We start from the raw sequence: 22,261 nt of genomic DNA on the forward strand, positions 1-22,261 counted from the left end.
TGTCACAGAATAACCTAACTGATGCATCCAGGGAGCTCACATATATGATAGCAGGAAGACAACCATTTTCAACCATAGCTCTTTAGTAGCTGGGTATTTTAAGAGCTAAAAATGATCAGGGAAATAAAATGGAGTAGTCTGCAGATGATCTATGAATAGGAACAATATTTTGCAATATTTTATTATTGGGGTCTCCTGTATAGATCACACTATGGCAAATGCAGAAATATATCAACTAGCTTCCCAACAAGGTAATTTCAGTCTACTGTTAGGCCAAACAATCAGTGTAGTGGTGAGACACCAGGTTAGAAATTGGGAAATCATCAATTCTAATCCCACATTAGGGATACAAAGCCAGTTGAGGGTCAATCTCTCTCTAATAGTCCTAGGAAGGAGGCAATGGCAAATCACTTCCAAAATCTTGCCAAGAAAGCTAGAGGCAATTGTCCAGGCAGTTGCCAAGAGTCAATGCTGATTTGAAGGAGAAGAAACAAAACTGTTAGGCCAGGGTTCTTCAAAGTGCTGAATATTAACCCTCCGCCCCCAGGATTGATGGGACTATCCATTTTCATAGTTATTATTCATAGTGTTATTAGATAAAATAGTATTTAAATTATTTTCATAAAATACATGTTTGGAGATCAATGAGCAATATGAAGTTTCATGAAGGGGGTCAATAGGCTGAAGAATTTGGGGCAAGTGTAGATATCTGAAAATCAGCTATGAATGCTGATTAATATAAAGTTTTTCAGTTATTTATTTTACTTCAATCCATTCACTAACTGGTATTTTCATGACAGATAATGCTGCTATTAAAAATGTAAAATTAGTTAGGGTACAATTAATAAGTAGCACTGTAGAGATACTAAAAAGGCTCACTTACTACAAGTTATAGATGTTTTACACTAGATATAGATATAAATATATAAATACATATATACATTATAGATATTTTACATTATTTTTACATTTTTAATAAAGAGGAATGTTTTGACCTTGACAGTAAATTAAGGGAGGCTCAAATGTGCCTCCCTGGAAAGAGAGAAAAGGCCTCTACTTTGTGGCTAACCACAAAGCTCACTCATCTTGGCAAAAATCCTGAACGACGAATTTGAAAGATGACAGACACATCAGGAAGACTCTTCCTTTGAGATATTTGTTTTCAAGCCATTCACTGCTTTAAAAATCAGCTCAGCAGCCTTGACTTAAACTTAGAAATGACCCTGTAGTCAGTGAAATGGAATCAAGGGTTCATACTAGCCAGTCCAATTTTGCAGTTCTATTTTAATTTAACTGAAGTTTCCAAATAATCCTGAAAAGAGTCCCAAAGGAAATCCAATTCAGAGGAAATAGCATGAACTACCATATTTTTCCGTGTATAAGACGCTATTTTTTCCTGCAAACACCCTGTTCAAAAATCAGGTGTGTCTTATACAAGTGCAGTGTCTTATACACGGAAAAATAATGGCAACCTCTGCAGCCCAGGGCATGCCTGTGTGGATTGCCATGCTGCCTGGTGCAGGTGTCAAGCCCCTGTGGGCTTGCCACTAACGGGAGGGTGGAGGGGGCAAGATCGTCAGCCGGCCGAACTTCTGGATTTGTCAGCTCAGCTGTTCGGCGCTCCGCCAAAAAGCTGATCGGCGCAGAGAAACTCACCTGCCAGAGCGTCTTATACAAGGGTGCATCTTATAGATGGAAAAATACGGTAATTGTTTAGTAGTGATAAATTTATTTGCAGGAAACATAAAATTGGGATCAAAACCATAACTTTGGTGTGGTGGCTTTAACATTTGGCAATGGCCACATTTCTGGGCAAAGAAGAAGAAGAAAAAAGACTTGTGGAGCTTTTTTAATCAAAGGAAGCAAGGCTGGGAGTTATTAGTAAGTGATGAGTGAAAAAGAGCTTTGATTCCTCCCCCAAAAATAGTTCTAGTCTAGTTGATTTAGAATACCTCAGTTCTTTTTGGGGACTGAATTGAATTTGGAACTGAAATTTAAATCCCCTCTTGGCTATTACTAAAAATGAACAAACAGTCGTAGGGTTTTATTTTGTTTAATGTTCAATTAATTGGATGAAAATTTGTTGAAGTTGAAGTTTATTAGAAGATGAAGGCAGCTCAATTTCTTTAAAAAAAATGGTTCAGAGGTTTCTTGTAAAAAACAACAACAGTATTATGGAGGGCACTCTAATGACTAATTTATTTATTTGTGGAACTGAATAACATTTTCAGACATTTTATTTACCCTTCTGAGATGAAAATCAAACCAATACATTTCTATCTTTTAATGGACAAATGTGAAGAAAGTTACAAGTAGGCTAGAGGTGTGCCTATCCATGCAATCTGAAACTTTTCTGAATAACAACATTGCTTTTCTTTCGGTTTTGTGGAAAGACATTTTTTAGATTATCTTTAGATCAATTCTTAGACCTTGCAGTGTGTTTGTATACATATGAAACTCACAATCATTAGTGAAAGCCAGAGCTAGTTCAGAATCAAATTAATTTGGATGAATTTATATATTTATTATGTCCAAATCATCCTGATTCAGTCTGGGAGATGTTTAAATCTGGAATACACTGTGTAAAAATGTCCAGTATTACAGGTGGTATCAATAATAATACTTGAGAAAAGAATACTTGGTGTCTTTTTCATAAAATAGCAAAACGGTCAAACAACATAACATCCAAAGAAGACTTTCAATACTTTTCCTTACCAATTCCTTTAGATGTGATTTATCTTCTGCTTTATCTATTGATGGCTCCGTTGGCCAGCAAATTTGTTCTGATATGTCCTTAGCCTCAAACTGGTCTTGACTTGCTTTATCTGTCTGCTGCTGGCTTGCAGAGATTATAACCAGGGGGTTCTGTTCCAGGGGGAACTTATCTTTTAAAGGTTGGCTGCAGTTGTTGCCACCACTCATTGTCTCCACTGTTGCTTGAGGGATACTTACAGACTCCAGCTTCTTAACAATGGCAATTTTCTCAATAGTAGAATCTATATAAAAAACAAAAGGCAGATATACAAATCTTATAAGAAGAAGAAGAAAACAATCAAAAGAAGAAGAAGAAACTGTATAATTAAAAGGCCAACTATTCTAAATCAATGTTCCTCAATATGAGACTGACTGCATATGGTGATAGTTCCAGTGTTATGGCAATAGTTCCAGTGATAGTTCCAGTTTGGAAGGCATCATACTGGGATGGCAGCTTCAAATTGCTAGGCAACCCTATCTGGGGCTGAAAGCTATAGAACGCTGTCTTTTCTGATGAACATGTCATTTCTAAAATTTTTGCTAAAATATGAAACAGTAGAAGAGCAAGTTAAAAGAATGTATAATAAAATGAGTAAAAAAATTGACTATAAGATACAATTGAACTATAGGAAAATATGTGGTTGAAAGGACTGAAATTTACATTACATTCTAATCTCAGAGCTAACTTTTTATAAAATGATGTATCATTTATATTTGTTATCAGAGAAATTATCTAGAATATATAAAGTTTTTCAAACCTTTGCTGAAAATATGAACAAGATGGGAGATTTTATCTTGCTTAGTGGATATGTAAGAAAGCCAAAACATTTTTGATACAAATACATGGATTAATGCAGAAGATTTTAAAGGTTAAAGTACAACTGAAATCAGAGACTTTTCATTTGGGAACTAATGGAAAAGCAGCTGGGAAAAAAAAGTTGTGGAATGAGATTCTTTATACTCAAAAGTAGAAACAATTGACACAAGCTATAATGGAGAAATGGTGTGTGAATATTATGGAAATAGTTACATTAATCTCTTTGATTAGAGAAAAAAAACAATGTCTACATTTTGGCTGACTGGAAACCTATGGACCTTTTGCATGAAACAGAAAAAAATGTACTTATGATTTGTGATTTTGATGAAAAAACCCTGGATAATAGAAAAAAGTGAGCTGTTTTGTAATAATAGAATAAGGGTGAATTTTGCAATTGTATTGCTATTTGATGCAACTAAATTGGAATCTTCTTTCTATTTTTTTATGGTTTCTGTATTATTTCTTTTTTCTTTCTTTTTGTTTTCTTTACCATTTCTGTTATTAGTTTGTGTTATTTTTATATGCATTGTAAAACTTTAATTAAAAACATAAAAAAGATAGAAACCCTACTATACTGTCATGAATGGGTGTGTTTTATCTTCGCAGATCAAAAGGCCTCTTCATGATAACTAAATCAGCTATGCTTAAAGTCTTTCAAGAGGTTGATTAAAGACCCATGTGATAATAAGTAATAAAACCACCTTGTGGAGACATAGATTAGCCCCACGTTTCCCAGAGATTTGTGGAAGTGTCTAACTACACATCAACACAGAGTTAACCATAATTTCAATAAGCTTATATACACCCCATCTCTTTTAAAATGTGGCAGTATTCAACCATGTCTACAACAATGAATGTCCATGCATTTATGAAATTTAGTGAATTAATCAGACATCTTTCTTCAGAATGAAGAAAAGTGCCTTCAGGCGCTTTTCCAAAGCGCCTGAAGGCAAGAGAAGGAACAACATGTAGAAACTAACCAAAGAGAGAAGCAACCTAGAACTAAGGAGAAACTTCCTGACAGTTAGAACAGTTAACCAGTGGAACAATCTGCCTCCAGAAGCGGTGAATGCGCCAACACTGGAAGTTTTTAAGAAGAAACTGGACAGCCATTTGTCCGAAATGGTGTAGGGTTTCCTGCCTGAGCAGGGGGTTGGACTAGATGACCTCCAAGATCCCTTCCAACTTTATTATTATTATTATTATTATTATTATTATTATTATTATTATTATTATTAATAATAATAATAATAATAATAATAATAATAATAATAATAATCTGCATAGAACAGCAAATGGAAATGTTCAAATCTATGCTTTAGCATGCTTTTTCTTTGGACAAGTAAACAGAAAGAAAAACAGCCTGAAAATGAAACTTCCAGACAGATATATATGTCTGGTTTTTAAAATGAAAATGATTTTCTATCTTGGTTATGAATGGAAGCCATCTTTATTTTGTTACTGGATTTATGCACTTCTCAATTTGAGTTTATCTTAAGGACAGATAATTTGAAGTCAACTGTGCCTGAACTGTTATACAGCTGTGAGATGAACAATGCCCTCTAAGTATGCTTGGCAGCATAATTATATGTAATAAGCCATGATTTCTTCTCTACAGTATATACTGGTGTGCCCCTGATTTGAACATTCTACAGATACATGAAACTACCTACATTTTGCCAATAATTATTCTTGCTCCTCCAGTATTTTTCATACATTTAACATTATTGCCATCTCACTGGATGTGGCACATACTGAATCTGGGTTCTTTTACATATATAGTGTATGCTTTGGCAAGGAGTCATGATCCTTCATATTCCAACATCTCTAAATGTATAGAGTTTTTAACAGTTTCAGGCTTTTAACTTCAATGATGGCATGAATATTTTTATTGCCTAAATTTTCATGAGATCATTATCTTTGCAACCTCCCACTGGGTTCTTGTGATATCTACAAAAGAAGTCTAGAATTTAATGAGATCTCACACCAGAATCTCTGAAAACTGGCCATGAGATCTCTGAACATCAGAATCTTTGAAAACTGGCCATTTAATTATTCAAAAACATTATTTCATTTATTTGGCGAATCATTATAGATATTTTAGAATGTAATAGACACCCTAGAACTCTTGGAAACTGTGTTGCCAGCATCTGCTTTAGAGGTTCAGGATATTGCAGTAATCTGATTTAAAAGGAAATCTAGATCTATAAAATAGACATATAAAATGCGACACTCTGATTTTTTTATTATATTTTTAATGAAAAAAGATTTAGAGAGGAAAGCAATTTGGGAAGCTTAACCCATTACTTGCCAGGAGCTTTCCTGCTTCAATTGATCCTTTCTAAAACTTCCTTTTGTGTTCATGTTCTTCCAAGTACACGTAATAACTTGTTTGACAGTTAATTTCAGTCTACTACTGAGACTTCCCTTTTGTTCCATTAATAACTAAGTAAAAAGATCACTCCAGCTGTATCACTGCAGGCAAGGTTTTCATAACATCCTCAGGCTCTGGGATCTCCAATACAAAGTCACTCATGTGTTCCTAAAGACACTCTGTTCCACAGGATATTTTTAACAATTTTATGTAACTGGAAAAAAATACCTTACTTTTCTGATTTTAAATAACAGAGCCAGGATATAAGATTGATATCTATTATTTTGAAAAATCTCTATATTATAAAAATGCTAAGATGCCACAATGTATTGCTCTGTGATTTAACAAGCTTGAAGGAGTATATCAATTTTAAATTGCTATTGATAATTATGACAAGGATTGTTTTTTTCTGTTAATTAGCTTTTCTTTTGCCAATTTTAGTTTTTTTTAACCACTATAAATATATCTAAGTTTTCACTAGCAAAAAGAATAAAGGAATGGACGGACAGAGAGAGCAATAGGTACTCAGGGAAACGGGCACTTTTTATCGGTATGCTCCCACCAAGAAAGCAATGTTGTGAAAAACCACATGTGGCAAATATTTTGCTCTCAATAGTTCAAATATTTTCTATTATCCATGTTGGGGGTCTCTGTTGTGAACAAATTACTACAGTCTTTTCTAAATCAGGGTGCACAACTGTTACCAAATGTTGTTGGATTATAAATCTCATACTTTTGATCATTTGCCATGCTAGAGATAAGTTGTTCAACATCTCCTGGAACATCATCAATCCTTATTCTAAGCTTACCTGTTATGGATTTGGACTCAGACTTCTTTTCTTCCTTTACTGTAATATGCTCTAATTGGTCATGGTTGTCATCTTCAGGGACTAAAGAGACAGCACTTTCTTTTCCCAGAAAAGAACATTCTTGAAGGCCAGAGAAAGCTGCTTTGTCTTTAACAGGCACACGACAAGGTGTACTGTTGATACTGATGACTGCAGATACTCGAAGGGGCACCGAGACAGCAAAGGGCTCTGAGATATTCAAGGCTTTATGTTGGTGACGGGGAGATGCTTCCAGGGGGAATAGTGTCCCATGGAATCCCAAATTGGGTGTCCTATCATTTGAAGTATAGAACATACGGCACATCTTTGGGGACGTTTGCTCATTCTCAGGGTCTTCAATGGGGCGGAATACCTTCAGTTGCTCAGGAAGTGGTTTCATTTGGATTGGCTGTGGAATATGGTTCTCTGCATTGTCCTCTGCTCCTCCCTCTGCTCCTTTCATGGCACCTTTGAGATCCCACTCTGTGTCCTGTTTGCTGAGATCAATTGAGCTGCTAGGTCCTCCCACTCGTGGTTTCATCACTGGAACAAAAAACCCTCCAGTCACGATTGTGCGCTTGAAATGACTTTTTTCATCCTCTCCTAAGGAAAGAAGAAAACGAAGATGAATTTTGCCAATCTGGTCTCTCATAGATCATCAATCTTTTTTTGGCCTGGATTATTAATTTGTTTCTTTTTTTTTTTAATATTGAATGGCCACAGACACATGTCTGGTGAAGCAGTGACTCACTCATATTTATGGACCAGGGAAAGAAGAATCTAAAGGGATTTTAAAAGAAAAAAAATAATGGTAGATTGATACTATTTTGCTTCTTTGGAGTAAAATTAATACCACAAATTATGGTACAACCTTGGGATCAAAATGGACATCTGGGAGTTATCTGAGGACTACATGAATGTTCATTCTAGGCTAGTTTGAATTCTTGGCCAGATAGAACTCTTCAGTCCTATCCTCTATTTCTTTTAAAGTGCACAGAGAGATTAATATGCCCTTCAAAAGTCTGTTCCATCTTTATAATGGCCCAGAAAAAGCCAACTTTCAGGACATCTTTTACATAAGCACCTGGTACAAACCATGATGAGGAAAAAAATGATGAGAATTGTGTTGCAACATCATGATGAAAATTCTGGCCTTTCATACTTGCATCAACGTATCAAATACAAGTACACAAATGACAAAGTTTGCATTGTGAAATTATGATTTATGGTTATCACTTGTGCCAGCTCACAAATGCTATAATCCTGTGGTAAATACTTTATTGAGAGTAGTCAGGCTGACTTAAAGAGAGCTTTTTCCTTGTACGCTATTTGCTAGGCAAGATTCAATTTTCTGTTAGACCACTAAGCTCTCCCCCTTTACAATTATAATTTCAAAAGCAGTCATCATGATCTGCTTTGGTATCTGCAGATCTGTATTGTGTATCCCAGTCATGGATTTCATCTACTGGCTATTTGGAAATAGAGATAGGGAAAATTATATTCAGTAAAAGAGAAACTTGGGGTAAAGGGAGTATGTTCCGCTTCCTCCTTGATTCTCTATCTTTTTTTCTAAGCCAAGGACACCAGCCATAAAATTGTTTTAAAAGATGGAGAGGATGAAATATAAAACTTGGGAGGCGGTGAAATAGGGAAGAAAATGAGAGAACCATTTACAGTATATTTTCCCTCAACCTTTCTCTGGATCTCTGCAACATTTCCTCACTCTCTCCGTCTCCCTCTTCATCTCTGAATCTGTTAAGGTGGATTTCACACACCCCCATGAAGAAATATGAAAAAACTCTCTCACTATTCCCCCTTCCCCCTTACCCCCATAAACTGCAGTTGTCCATTATCTTAAGATATTTCTTGACATACCGTAAGTCATACTAGTGTGATATACACTAAAGCAACAGCTTGCCACAAAACCACAATAAGGTTTGTCTCTAGATTGTTTTAAACATAATTTTAAATATAATTTCTTATAGCCAACCTTTCACTCTGGAAAAATGTTCCCATGTTGATCAAAATAAAAGAAATATCAACCTATTTTGACATTGGTCCAATTTTTAATCAAAAGATAATCAAAAGGTTTGGTTAGAATTCCTTAATCCAAGACCCAAAACTGCAGTATCTCAACACTAACAACAATCTAATTTCTGAGGAAAAATAAGTTCCACAGTTGTGGTTGGCATTCCTATGAATCCAGTCTTCCTCTAGTAATTGGATGATCCCTAAAACAGGCTATTTCTGAAAAGATGTTTTATGTTACAGAAACAAAAATAAAGGGAGAGGCATTTCTTGAGGTTAACCAAATCCTAAACCATTTGCAGCTTTATATATTAAAATTAATCATCTGAATTGGGGTTGATCAGAGTCAAATAATGCAGTTTATTAAGAATTTATATTAAGTGGCCTTGCATTAACTAAGTACTGTAGTCTACAAGTTTGTAACTGCCTTTGGCACAGATTGCAAACTCTGAACCATCTTCAACAGCAGCTCCACACAAAGTGTATCTCAGAAGCATAGGAGATTGTGAAGCATGGATTACTGTGGAGAGGTTGTTCCTATTCATCTCATAAATTCCACAATGAGAAAATGGCCTCCGCTAGTGGTAGATGATACCACACAGACTAGAAAATTGTCCTAAGATTGACAAATCTCTCTGCATAAATTGTCCTAAGATTGACAAATCTCTCTGCATAAATTTTTGAGTAAAGTATCCTAAAAGAAACTCCTCTTATTCAAGCAACTGAATACATTTTGCATAAACAATAGTGAAAATCCTGCCTTTTTTTTCTTGAACTATGAGTTCATCTAGAAAAAGAAGATGATGGAGAAAAGCAAGTGACTACTCCAACACTCTCTCTGACCATAACCCAACTAAGTACTTTTTGGTGGTTTTCCAACCGGCTGATTCTATGAACAAGACTGCATTTGCAGGCTACAAACCCCACAAAATGTTTTCAGTAAATAAACAGATGAATATAAACAGATATCCAGTAGGTCCATCAAAATTACAGAAATTTAGCTTCTCCTATAAAAATGCTGAAAGAATGGGTAAATCTTTGACTTTTCCATATTTGATGCATACTGACCAAGCCTTACCTTCTACTGGAAGTGAACAAAGTGAATCCATGCTTTTAGCTGGTCGAATGGTTGCTTTCTCTGTAGAAAGAAAGGATGTAAAATGTTTGAAATATAACCACACATACGGAAATGAACATTTTTAACAAGTGCAGCTGCAAAGCAAAAAAAGATTCAATATCCTGAGAATACATACAGCTCTAGCTTTAATTTGTAGCTAAACCTAAGGTTTGCCAGCTAGCAAGGTATAAGAGGTGCGATGCTTTCTTAACTTTTTTTTTAGCACAATGAAAAAAGGCACATTTTATTCAGTATATTTATCTGCCAAAATAGAGATACGATTTTTGCAAATATTTTTTTGAGTTGCTTATTCATAAACAATGAATAATTGTGCATTGTTCTTTTATTCAAGGAGCCCGCTATCTTCTCCCTAAGCAGAGTGTTGGGCTGTTAATCAAGACTGGATTATTTTCCTCATCCTTCCTCATTGTGACAACTGTTTGGACACCTGTCCTTCATGTAAGGTACTTATCTGGTAGTAAATATATTTTTTTCAAGAATTAAAAGCTACTTATAGTAATTGTATCTTCTTTGCTCTACAAGGATTGTTGGAGGGGAGCCAGTACATTTCCTTAATAAGATACTGATTATCTCATAAGGATTCTAATCAGAAACCCCAGACAAGATGAGATGGACACATTTTCTGGGACTCCTTAATAAAACGACTGGCCTAGGCATATTCTTAGTAACAGCTTGGGCAGACGCACATTTGACCTCTGCCTGTGCATGCATTCAGCGAATTCAGAAATGCATGCTCAACACAGTAAAATAATAGACAGTATTCACAGCAAGAATTTCATAGGCTTTGGGATATGACTGCCTTTTATTGTCCTACTGAAGCGATACTTGGCATGATGCAAGAGGTTAAATATGCAATCTCCCCCCATGCTGTTGTCAAGCATCGTTCATACTGGCTTTTAATCCTTGTTACTTTATTAGCATGAATGATCTTTTGCAAAACGCTGGAACATTTTTTTTTTCCTGTTAGGCAAGGCCAAGCTAAGGAAGAAAAGATAAGCTATATTAATGAAGGCCATTGGGAGTCTTTACCAGAGACTTTTTGTCCTCGAACAAACACGCTTCCATTGCGGCTCAGTTTAGTCTTAGCTTCTGATCCTGACCGCCCCAGATTAAAAATAGACTTCCATTTCTTGGACTTTGTGGATAATTTTCTCCTAAAAGATAAAATCAAAGATCTGTAAATAAATAGCAATGGTTAACAGTTAAGATTAATATGTTTTTAATGTGTCCCTTTTGTTTGCCTTCATTTCCTCTCAGACTTTATTTTACCGCTTTTCACAGTTGTAGCCGAGCATCTCCAGCTAAAAAATGGATCAGGTAGCAGATGGTGTGAAGGCTTTGATTTGAAACACAGGGGGCTCTTGCCATCAGAGTAGTCAAGAGGCTAGACAGTTTGACCCAGAAAATGACTGCTTTCCCTTTCCCACTAATTATATATGTTACATTATGTATGATGTGGGAAATGGCCCTTTATGACTGGCCAACTCCACCCAATAAAATTATGGGTAAAATAACATTTGACGTCAGGCCTCTAAGTTCAGTACAGTCTGCCATTCATGCTAATGCTTTATGGGATTCAGAATTTATTACTCGTACAAAGATGTGGTTATTCGGACCCTAATTTATATTATGGAAACATGATCAAATGCCACATGCCAACAGCAATATAAGTATCTAAAAAGTACCGATTACAATTTCATTAAGGCTAGATAGCATAAGTCTTACATAACAGCTTATGCCATCTTTCAACGGTATCTAACTATGCATAAGAATAAAATATAGACATATTGAATACGTTACACTAATAAAGAATGAAGATTAAGGTAGATATTGCAAATGCAATTGGGAAAGGTTACCAGTAGGTGGCTGTCTCACCACAGGTGCCTCAAGTCTTTGCCTTCCACTTCTGCTGATCAAACATTTGAAATGAAGCAAAACAGAAAAACTATTCCTGTATCCATCTGTCTGCCTGATACTGGAGGTACTGACATTGATCAGGGCTTTAATGTTATCCTTCTTACAGCAATGTTGAAGAATTAAGGGGAAAAGCCTATGTATTTTTAGCACATATTCCAAGTTTTGACATATCTGTAAAGTGCTGGGGAATATGGTTCTTCCTCCCAAAATTGCACTAAGCTTACTCATGGAAGCTATCAAATGGGTGATGGAGTGTTTCTTTGATAGGGCTTGGCTGCACACCGTTATAGTTGGTGCAAACTGGCTGCACACCAATTGCATCTAACAAGATGTCTCAGAGTACCAAAGAAGACAGGTTAGACCAGGGATCCCCAACCCGTGGGCCATAGCCCACTAGTGGACCATGAGGGGATTTCAACCGGGCCATGGAAATGGCCAGCGAGCATGCATGCACGTATGCACACACATCCTCACACAAGCAGCAGACACGCACATCCTCACTTATGCTGCTCATGCAAATGGAGCTATGTGTGCGTATGTGCATTTGCCAGCTACTCGTGTGGAACCATCTCCTCTTCCCCCCCCCACCGGTCCGCAAAGCTGGAAACATTGGGGAACTCTGAGTTAGACAATGATAGATCCTTGGATGATATTTATTTATTTATTAAATTTATATGCTTTTTCAGGGCCCTATTTGTCTTTTGTGTTCAGTTTTCAGATATTTAAAAAAAGGAACACTTACTTGCTGTCTGGTAGATCAAGGACGGTATGATAAAAGGAGCCTGTGGCTGGAACAATTTCTGGCAAGCTGTTCTCCCTTCGTTCTTTGCGGGCAGGGTGACAGGCTGAGAGGCTTCGGGCCTGAGCTTCTTCCAAGCTCACCAGCTTCATTGGCAGAGAGGTGGAAGATAAAGTTAGGCTCTTCATCACAGGTTTATTCTCTGGAAAACAGAAGGAAAACACATTAGAATCTAGCCTAATTTGGGATGGGATGGAATGGAAGGTGGGAATGGGAGAGAAAAATGGAACAGCATTAGATCTCTCAAGCACTGCCTTTAATGAATAAACTTTGCCAGTGAGATTGTTTGCAAATGTGACTGTTGAACAAATTCACTTCTTACCCAATAATGTAATCCAGCACCCTGCCTTCTACCCCAATAGTCCCTTGGTCAGCAGCCATACTCCACAGTGCCTTGGCATGCATCTTCTGAAAATGAGGTTCTTTATTTGTGCTGAACTTTGGGAAGACTAAGGTCTTTTTCTAGTTTTGAAGATGAAGCAATTCTTCTCTCCCATTCAAATTATTTTGGAAATTTGTTCTGAATATTGTTGCTGTTTTTCCTATTCAACACTGACTGCTATTGTTAGAAGGAAGTAGGAAGTTGCAGCCCTGGAACTCAAAAACACACACACAAAAATCCTTTCCCAGTTTCAAAATTGGCATTTTAGCACTTCTTCTAATTAGCTGTGTGATTAATTGATTTATTGGAAAAGGCTTAGCAAAGAAAGCTCACCTCCAAACACACTTGGAGGACAAACCCAGATTAAACAGGCGTGAAACAGAATACACCTGAATAGAAAGGGGGGGGGAAGTCTAATGATTGTGTTATTATACAATATGAATAATGGATTTTGCATTTAATTTTAAATACATTTGGATCTTGTTTTAAATATTATATAGAAACTATTAAAATGGTCTCTTCTGAAAGCTTTTATCATGTTCTACACCATTTATATAGAACAGTTTATAAGGGAGCCTAGGACATTCTTATAACAGGTCTGCAACTTTTATTGAGTACTACGCATGATATGTGGTGAAAATAATCCCTTACTGAATGTTTTGCCACTAACAGCTGCCAGAAAGGAACAATTTAAAGCAGCCTGTCCACCCAGCAGCTGCAACTTATGAGCCCGTACTATTTACACCTTTTTTTCTTTTTTAAGATTGTTATGGGACAGAACTACTGCTAAATTGATTTTTCAGCATGATGGCTGTTCTAGCTAGTGAAACAGCAGAAGGATGGGTTACCACCCATAGGTGGTAACGTGTTTGCAAAGAACTTTCTTGGCACAAAATATACTTTTTGCCATACTTCACTTGTTTTTAAAAAATACTGTTTTAATCCAAAACTCGATGTGTCAGAAACTGACAAAGTAAAAATCAAGGTGTCAGCTGCTAATATAATTTCTTTTCCCCAAGAAGGTTTCTGGTCTTAGCAAAAATAAGTGTGGTACTTTATTTGGAAATATTCCCACATGCTCAGGAACAAGACAAAATAATCAGGGATCAGAGGACATTTGAGACACTAGTGATGTCAGGAGCAACTTCACCGGTTTCACTATCTTCTATTAAATGGAAACTTTATGCCTGGCCATACCCATCAATCTGTGGATGGAGAAACTGCATGACATTCATTTTAGTGATGGCAGTATTGTCTAATATTCAAATGTGCCCACCAGCCCATTAAAATGTCGATTTATGATAGTTGATAAATTTTAACCAAGTACCTCAGGACTTTTCCTATACCTTTTTGGTATGATAAGTTACTGTAACAACATACATTAGGACAATGTTCTCCCAGCTGCTAATTCTCTTTTCCATCCTCTCTCTCTTTGCTTTCTCAAGTAATCAGATTGCAAGATCAAGAAGAAAGAGCAACAAAAGAGAGCAATGAAAACTGAGATTTCTCTCTAGATCCCCATAGTTCAGTCTTCAATGAATAAGAATCTTTGGAACTTTTGTTCCAATGTGAACTGAGGATTTTGTGCCTTTATTCCTTTTGTGCATAAATTAAGGGTTTGGTAAATCTTCATCTTCCCAAACTTACTAATGGTTCTGAAAGCAATTTTAAAAAGTCTTAAAGGACAAAAAAGTTATAGGTAGTCCTCGACTTATAACAGTTCATTTAGTGACCATTCAAAGTTACAATAGCACTGAAAAAAATTAACTTATGGCCATTTTTCACTTATGACAGTTGCAGAATCCCCATGGTCATGTGAGTTACATTGACAACTGGTTCATATTTATGACAGCTGCAGTGTCCCAGGGTCATGTGATCCCCTTTTGTGACCTTCTGACAAGTCAATGGGAAAGCCAGATTCACTTAACAATGGTGTTACTAATTTAACAACTGCAGTGATTTGCTTAACAAATGTGGCAAGAAAAGTCATAAAATAGGGCAAAACTCACTTAACAAATTTCTCATTTAACAACATAAATTTTGGGCTCAATTGTGGTCGTAAGTTGAGGACTAACTGTACAAATTGAGATAGCAGACATTTGTCCACTATTAGTCAGGCTTTATATTAGTCGCATCAAAATAGTCCATGGTTAAATTCTGTTTTAAAAATTATTCATATAGATGTCATTCATTTCCTTCTTCTGTTTCCTTTTTTCAATAGAATCAGGATTCAGGTGTTCTGAATGAGTACCCCAAAAGACCTAAATAGTAAAAGTAATGTAAATAGATTATGTGCTGGAAAGAATTAAGTTTATTGGCCAAAAGAGGTCATTGCTGATATAAGAGAAAATAGTTGAGAAGGAATTACCTTCATTATCCTTTGGCCTGACACAAACGTTGTCACTGAAGATCTCATCCACATGGTTCAATATGAACTCTATCACCAACTGTTGGACTCGCACTTCCAAGAAAGCTGCATCTCCATTGCAGCCCACCGCCTCAATCTCCTTTGATCTAAGCACAACCAGAAAAGCAGTTAGAAGAACAATGAAACATCACACCACCAATGGACTGCTTGTGAACAAGAGAATTAAATTTCTTAATAAGCCATGTCTGCAACTGTAATAGCAGTAGAGATTTTATCCACAAACGCTTTTTGTTTTGCATTTCTTTCATTTATCCTCTCTTACACGACAGACATGCATAAATCAGTTATACACATTACACGATTTACATGAAGTACCTTTTAAATGACATGGTCTCTTGTCTATAAAAGAATTAAAATAAATGGTTGACATACCATAGTCAATTTATGGAAAGACAGAGGATGAGGTTGATCCTTTAGTCCAAAGTACCCTTCTATTTACCAACATGTTGTTGGGTAGCAAAATAAAGCCAATCACACAGAATCTGCACTGCTCACTTCAAAATACAAAGAGTCAGGGTAGACAATTAGTTTCAAATTGTCTCCAGACAAATGTTTTAGGAATACCATGCCACAATGGATGCATCATAGACCAACACTAACAGAGCTAAGCTAAAGCAGAGTAATGGTTTGGCCTTAGAACCATACTTGCATACCTTCTGTTCAAACAAATTCTTCTCCCTTCCCAGAAACTAGAGCAATTGGGTATTAAGATATCCTCTACTTGAGTTCATAAAGTTTTCTTTGAAACTTAAGTGCTGCGCAAAGGGGACAACTTTTTGTAAAGGTCCATCAAAGCCTTGGAGAGCCAGGAATCCTTCAAAGATGCAACAAAAATCTGCAGGCAGTCTTTAAACACTGCAGTGTGTCTTTCAATGAGCAATTCCCCCCTCTTTTCAGGACTAGACTCTGAATCTGGGAGAACATCTTAAAAGAGAACTTCCATGGGCTATATTCTGCTCATAATTCTTTATTATTCTTTTAGGTGAAACAAATGATAATAATCAACTTATGGTGGAATCAAAATATAGGTTTTTAGAAGGACAGCAAGGGAAGAATTAAAATGGATCACAGATTGTAGCTGAAAAGAACAGTTTCATGAGTGGAACTTGCAGCTCAGAACAATCCTGGTGCAAGAACAGTTGTTGTATAAAGAAAAAAGAAATCTCAAGAATAGCCCACCCAGTAAAGAGATTCAATTACCTAGATGGGTTTTTTTGTACATGGATTAGTGTATTGATTTGCTTAGTTAGCAAAATGTCTTTACTAAGCTTTTATAAAAAGAAGACCAAAATATATGAACAAAGATGAAGTACAATATAGCAAACCGCTTCCCTAGACCTCATTAAGTCAAGATTTGAAAGAATGTGACAAAAACTCCCATTGATTTCACTGGCTTTTATCAAATGTTGCAATGGCAGTTTTAATAATCCTTCCCCTAAACAGTATCCTTCAGATGTGTAGCCTTCAACACCCATAATTTCTTAAACCTAGGAGGACAGTCAGTCAATATGGTACAATGATTAGAATATCAGATTAGGAACAAGGGGCTCCATGTGAAATCTCTCTTCAGACAAGAAGCCCACAGTACATATTCTAAAGCTAGCAAATATTTCTCCAGATGAAATAGATTTAACATAATATCTAATGAGTCTTTTCTTAAAAGGGCAATTAATATCAACTGGAGGTGGGGACATGTCAAGGATAATGATGATTATAGCTGCTTTCGTTCTAAAGCAAATATCAGTTATGAAAGAAGCATTTTCCATCTCATCAGATTCCTTACTCCAACTGATCCTGTTAGCATTTTTTAAGCTGGCCAAACTAAAGCATGAACATTCAGTATTGTTGTATGAGATGAAATGGGCGGAGGAGGGGAATGCTTGATCGTCATTTCAGCTTCCTAAAAGAACGGTAAGATGAAATGCTATAAATCAACAAGGCACCATTGTTTTATGGCACACCAGACAAATAAAATAGCACAAGACATAATCAAACATAAAACATATCTCAGCCAACAATATTATGTCAGCAAAAATAAACAGCATACACAAGCAAGGATTGTTTCAGATTACTTCAAAGAACATTCTGATGAAATTCTTATCTGAGCTGTGCTACTTTAAATCTGCTGTCTAGTGGCAGAAATTTATGTCCCATTTCTGTACAGCAAAGAGTGAAGACAAGAGTTTTAAAATGCATAGCAAGCACATTAATGTGAATACAAGATATAGCGTTACAGCAAGCCTCCCTCTACTATACCAGATTAGTAGTAAAGATGCAAGGAGGGATGCCCCAGGACCTTCAGAATTCTGCCTAATTATAACAACAGACCTTAACAATCCCTTGCCAAGAGGCATATGAGCTATTTTCTAGGCAACATTCTGATCATTGGTTTAGCAATTCTATGTAGAACTGGAGCTGCTGCAGTTCAAGTTGACCCACAGGATTTAAGTTATCTCTGAGTAAAACCATCACTTCAAAGCATCAAGTGGGAAAGGAGGGGAAAACATCAGAAAACAATTCAGCTTGATGGATTTTGTGAGTTTGGTTTTTTTTTTAAAGTCTGCTTTGTGTTTTTCATCACATTAATGGTTTGGGCCAAATAATCTCTCCTTCTGACTCCAGTTTCACCCACCTATCCAAAAAGTAGGAGCAGATAATTTTTTTCTTATCTTGACATGCCAAAGTGTTGCTGAAGAAATTATCTCTGGGCAACACAATCCTTTGTAAAGCTAATGGCTGAAGTGCTAGATAAAACTCAGAAGGGATTCCTTCAACAGGATAGCCTTGTAAGGGAGGTACAGTTTCTTTTCATTTTCCTTTGGGATCCATATTTATATATAAAAAAGTGTAGCTTCCACCACCCCCACTACCCTACCCCCCAAAAAAAAGATGGACTATGCAGGAGACACAATTAAATTTTGGAGTAGTTCAACAACCCATTGCAAAGATGGAGACAAGTTCTACCTTGTATTTTCTGAGGCTCTAACCCTGAGCATCTTGCTGACCAGATTATTCTTGAACAAACTTACTCTTAGTAGTAGTTCATACATTATGTTGCATACACACAATGGATAATTCTAATGAGAAGCTTGTTTCCAAAACTACATGAAACAAATGGATCTGTGCATAATCAAATTCATTTCAGTGTATTGCTGCTTGGAGAAATACTGTGTTGGATGTGTCCAATACTCTTTGAGAATTATTGCTATACCTAATACTAGAAACTTCAGTACAAAAGTGGGTGTATGTGTGCATATGTGTTTTCCATCTCTTCTTGTGCCTTGCAATGAGGACACCAGATGCATCTGACAAATGGGCATGGTTACAGCATAGAGTTGGGATTTTGCAGTTTCTTTCCTAATTTAGAGGGGATGTGTCTGAGATTTTTTGATTTTTTTTAAAATCTATACAAAGTCTATTTTAGGAGTTATACCATTTTCATGTCCCATTGCAAAATACTGTGGAACTATAGCCAATTTCTCAGCAATCATTTTACTATACTTTGAGAAAAGCTCAAAAAACAGGCTTGGTTCCCTTCTCAGTCATGGCCTATATCAGTGGTTCTCAACCTTTTCTTCACCACAGACCCCCTTTAAATATCTTTTGTGGCCACGGACCCCCAAGACTTAACTGAAGATTTAAATCCTAACATTTCTTCAAGCCTTCAAACCTGTGATGACATCATATATATGTTTTAAAAATAAGTTTGCATGTACTCTTGATTTTAAATATTTTATTAAAATACACATTTTATAATTTTTTAGATTTGCAACTTTTTCAGATATTTACTTTTTCCAAGAAAACATGGTACTGAACAATTTATGAACACCTCATCAATTTTTATGGCCATGGAAATGGGAAAACAAAGAACAAGTTGCTGAGATTCACCTCCACAATCATATTTGATTGAATGCTTTTCTCCCATGGCTGGATTTGTCTACAAAGTTTCTATGTGTACATCTGCTATATATAGGGCTTTTTGTGTCATAGAACGCCCAGAACGGAGTTCTGGCACCTTTTTGGGATGGAACCTTGTAGGGTAGGCAAGGCGGGTTGTATGAAATGTGTGAGTTCCGACACCTTTTTTATTTTTAACAAAAAAAGCACCGGCTATATATTTCCATTAACTTTGTCAGTGTTGCCTTTAGGAAAAAGAAAAACAGTAAGTGCATTTATCATACCTAAGGAGATTAGGTGCCCACACTAAAGCCAGGTTCCTAGTGTGCATGTTGGTCATGCTGCTGAAGGAAGCCAGAAGTGCCAGGTGTTTGCTTAAGTATTCCAGGGTCCTGAAATAAAGAAGTCAAGACAAATCAAGAACAAATATGACTATTGCAATGTGCTGGATAGGTGGCCATCTGGAAAAAGTACAACTAATATAACATGCAGTAGTATAATACTAATGTCTAAACTAAAATCTGAACTGCCAATTATTGAGTATATTTTAAGGCGACAATGTAAACTAAGCTGAATTGTGACAGGATGTGCAATCATTTTGTAATTAGGGTTACAGTGATCTTTAAAAAATAATTTTATTGAAAATTTTAAACACAAGAATTAATACAAACTAAACTAGAGCAAAAGAAAAAGAAAAGAGAAAAAGAGAAAAATGAAGAAAAAACTAAAGTGCAAAAAGAAAAAAAGCAGGAAAATAAAACAGAAATAAAAATAATATAAAGTAGTGGCATCTGCATTATGGGACTTTTGTTAATTTTATACTATTTATTTCTTAATGTATATTTTTATATCTATAGTTTTTATTCAATTGTTGTGTGCCACCCAGAGTAACTTTTGGTGAGATGGGTGAATATACAAATTTCATTAATAATAAATATATGAATACATTTTCTTATAGCAGTTACAAGTACAGTTATAAATTGACTTCTCTCTCTAAAGTTACATTGTGACTCCCTTCTTTCTATAATCTCTACTGTCTAATAATCAAAGCCATAAATCATAAGTTCAGGCTTTTTTAAAATGCAAAAAGTTCATAAGGGATTTCCAGTCACCAATAAATGTACATATTGTCTTAAATTAAAATTAAATTAAATTAATAAATTGCAGCTAATGGGTCACTGCCTATAATCATATTTCCCATCTTATGTCAGATTAAAATTTACAATTACAAATTTAATTACAAATTTAACACCAATTCCCAGTGGGTCTGGGGGCTGCAGCAAAATGTGGACTATGAGGACTTCAATTTCCTCATTCCTCATTCTGGTCTACAACTTTAGCTACTAATGCACTGAGTAACTACTCACTCCTCCTCTCCAGTGAAATATTTGTTTTCTTATTATTATTCTCACTTATCTCTACTGGGAGGCATTGGGACCCCACAAACCCACAATGTTTCTCCCACTGAACATCTGAAACTGAATGAGGAGAATACACAAAATAAATCTAAGATGGGCTATGTAAAACCTCATCTGAATTATCTTGAAGCCACATGTGACTGAAGAGCCAGCTGATTGTGGGATTAGCTACAACAATGCTCATACAGCAAAGACTCAAAACAAAAAGTGTTTTATGAGTGAAAATATTTTAATTGAGAATAAAAGGCTTCCTGGAATTTGAAAATGATGTGATAGAGACCTGAATACAGTAATAAACATCAGTAATAGATGAGTAACCATGAAACAAAAGCACTGGAAGAACATTGCTGGGAAAAAGATGGTCTGGATAGGTGGGGAACAGAGATGATTAGTGCTGATAATGTAACATCCTGTCTGTTTCATTAAAAATGTAACTAAAATATATTTTAAAATATAGCTAAGTTGTTGGTAATTATTTGATTAATGGACTATTAGTGGACTATTCAGTCTTTTAACTAATTAAAAACAGAGAAAGGACAATATTCAGCAACCTCAGCATAAAGAATATTTTTTGATGTTACCTGCCTGCAACCCACAATAACTACTAAGTTTTCTCTTTTACCTATAATGTGATGGTGGAAGTTCCAGGATAACATTTTGAATCTGGGCCAACTGCTCTTTCTCAGGGAAGCATGAGACTGCTTCCTGCAAAGACATCAGCAAAAAGAAACAAAATAATATTCAATTAGTTCACATCCATTTCTTGAAGGTAAAAACAATGTCGTCCACAATATCATTACCAAACTGATGCACAAAATAAACAAACATGGAAATAATAATTTCTGCAGAAACCAAGGAAAACCAGTAGCAGCCTTCCATCAAGTTGTGAGAATAAAATAATTGTAATACTTACTAGGAAATAATGACATAATGAATTTTAAAAAATGGAGTGTGATGGTGATCATTAGCTTACAAGGGGATTAAGCAATTGCACAAAAAATAGATTTGCCAAGAACTATTTGTCATAAGTGCTATACAAAGTTTTCAGTTCAATGATGGTATATCAATTAGTATATTAGGAAAGTACATTGCTTTGCTCACGATCATATTATGAATGCCAAAGAGATCACCACCTCAATCGGTTTTCTCCATAAACTGGTGCTTCCCAGATTACATGGGACCATTGAACACAAAGCTGGTTAGAAAGTATTTTAAAAAAATATTGGCTATAGTAGGACAAACAAAACAGCTTTATAGTGGGTTTATTTGCCCATTTGTCCATAACAACTTGAATTGGCTCTCTGAGGACTGAGGCAAGAGTCCTTATTATTATTATCTGGATATGTCAAGGACTGGAAATGAATCTTCTACATGTACAGCATATGACCTTCAAGAACTGAACATAAATGTCATCTTTGGGCTCCAGTGTGGAATCCTATCGCTAATATAACCATTTCAAAATGGGGATTTTCCACCTCTGCT

General features: G+C 35.9%; 1 protein-coding gene across 1 annotated transcript in view; it reads right to left on the reverse strand.

The window, feature by feature from the left end:
* ARHGAP31 (Rho GTPase activating protein 31) overlaps positions 1-22,261 on the reverse strand; it is a 96,816-nt gene that overhangs the window by 5,567 nt on the left and 68,988 nt on the right. The window contains exons 4-11 of the mRNA XM_029284725.1: positions 21,402-21,484; positions 19,646-19,753; positions 15,405-15,550; positions 12,598-12,796; positions 10,968-11,092; positions 9,879-9,938; positions 6,650-7,375; positions 2,716-2,996 (exon numbers count right to left, since the gene is read on the reverse strand). Coding sequence (XP_029140558.1) covers positions 2,716-2,996; positions 6,650-7,375; positions 9,879-9,938; positions 10,968-11,092; positions 12,598-12,796; positions 15,405-15,550; positions 19,646-19,753; positions 21,402-21,484 — 1,728 coding nt within the window. The remainder of the gene's footprint in view (positions 1-2,715; positions 2,997-6,649; positions 7,376-9,878; positions 9,939-10,967; positions 11,093-12,597; positions 12,797-15,404; positions 15,551-19,645; positions 19,754-21,401; positions 21,485-22,261) is intronic.

This window comes from Protobothrops mucrosquamatus, unplaced genomic scaffold (genome assembly GCF_001527695.2).
Source record: "Protobothrops mucrosquamatus isolate PMUCROS unplaced genomic scaffold, P.Mucros_1.0 scaffold869, whole genome shotgun sequence".
In the NCBI taxonomy this organism is placed as follows: domain Eukaryota; kingdom Metazoa; phylum Chordata; class Lepidosauria; order Squamata; family Viperidae; genus Protobothrops; species Protobothrops mucrosquamatus.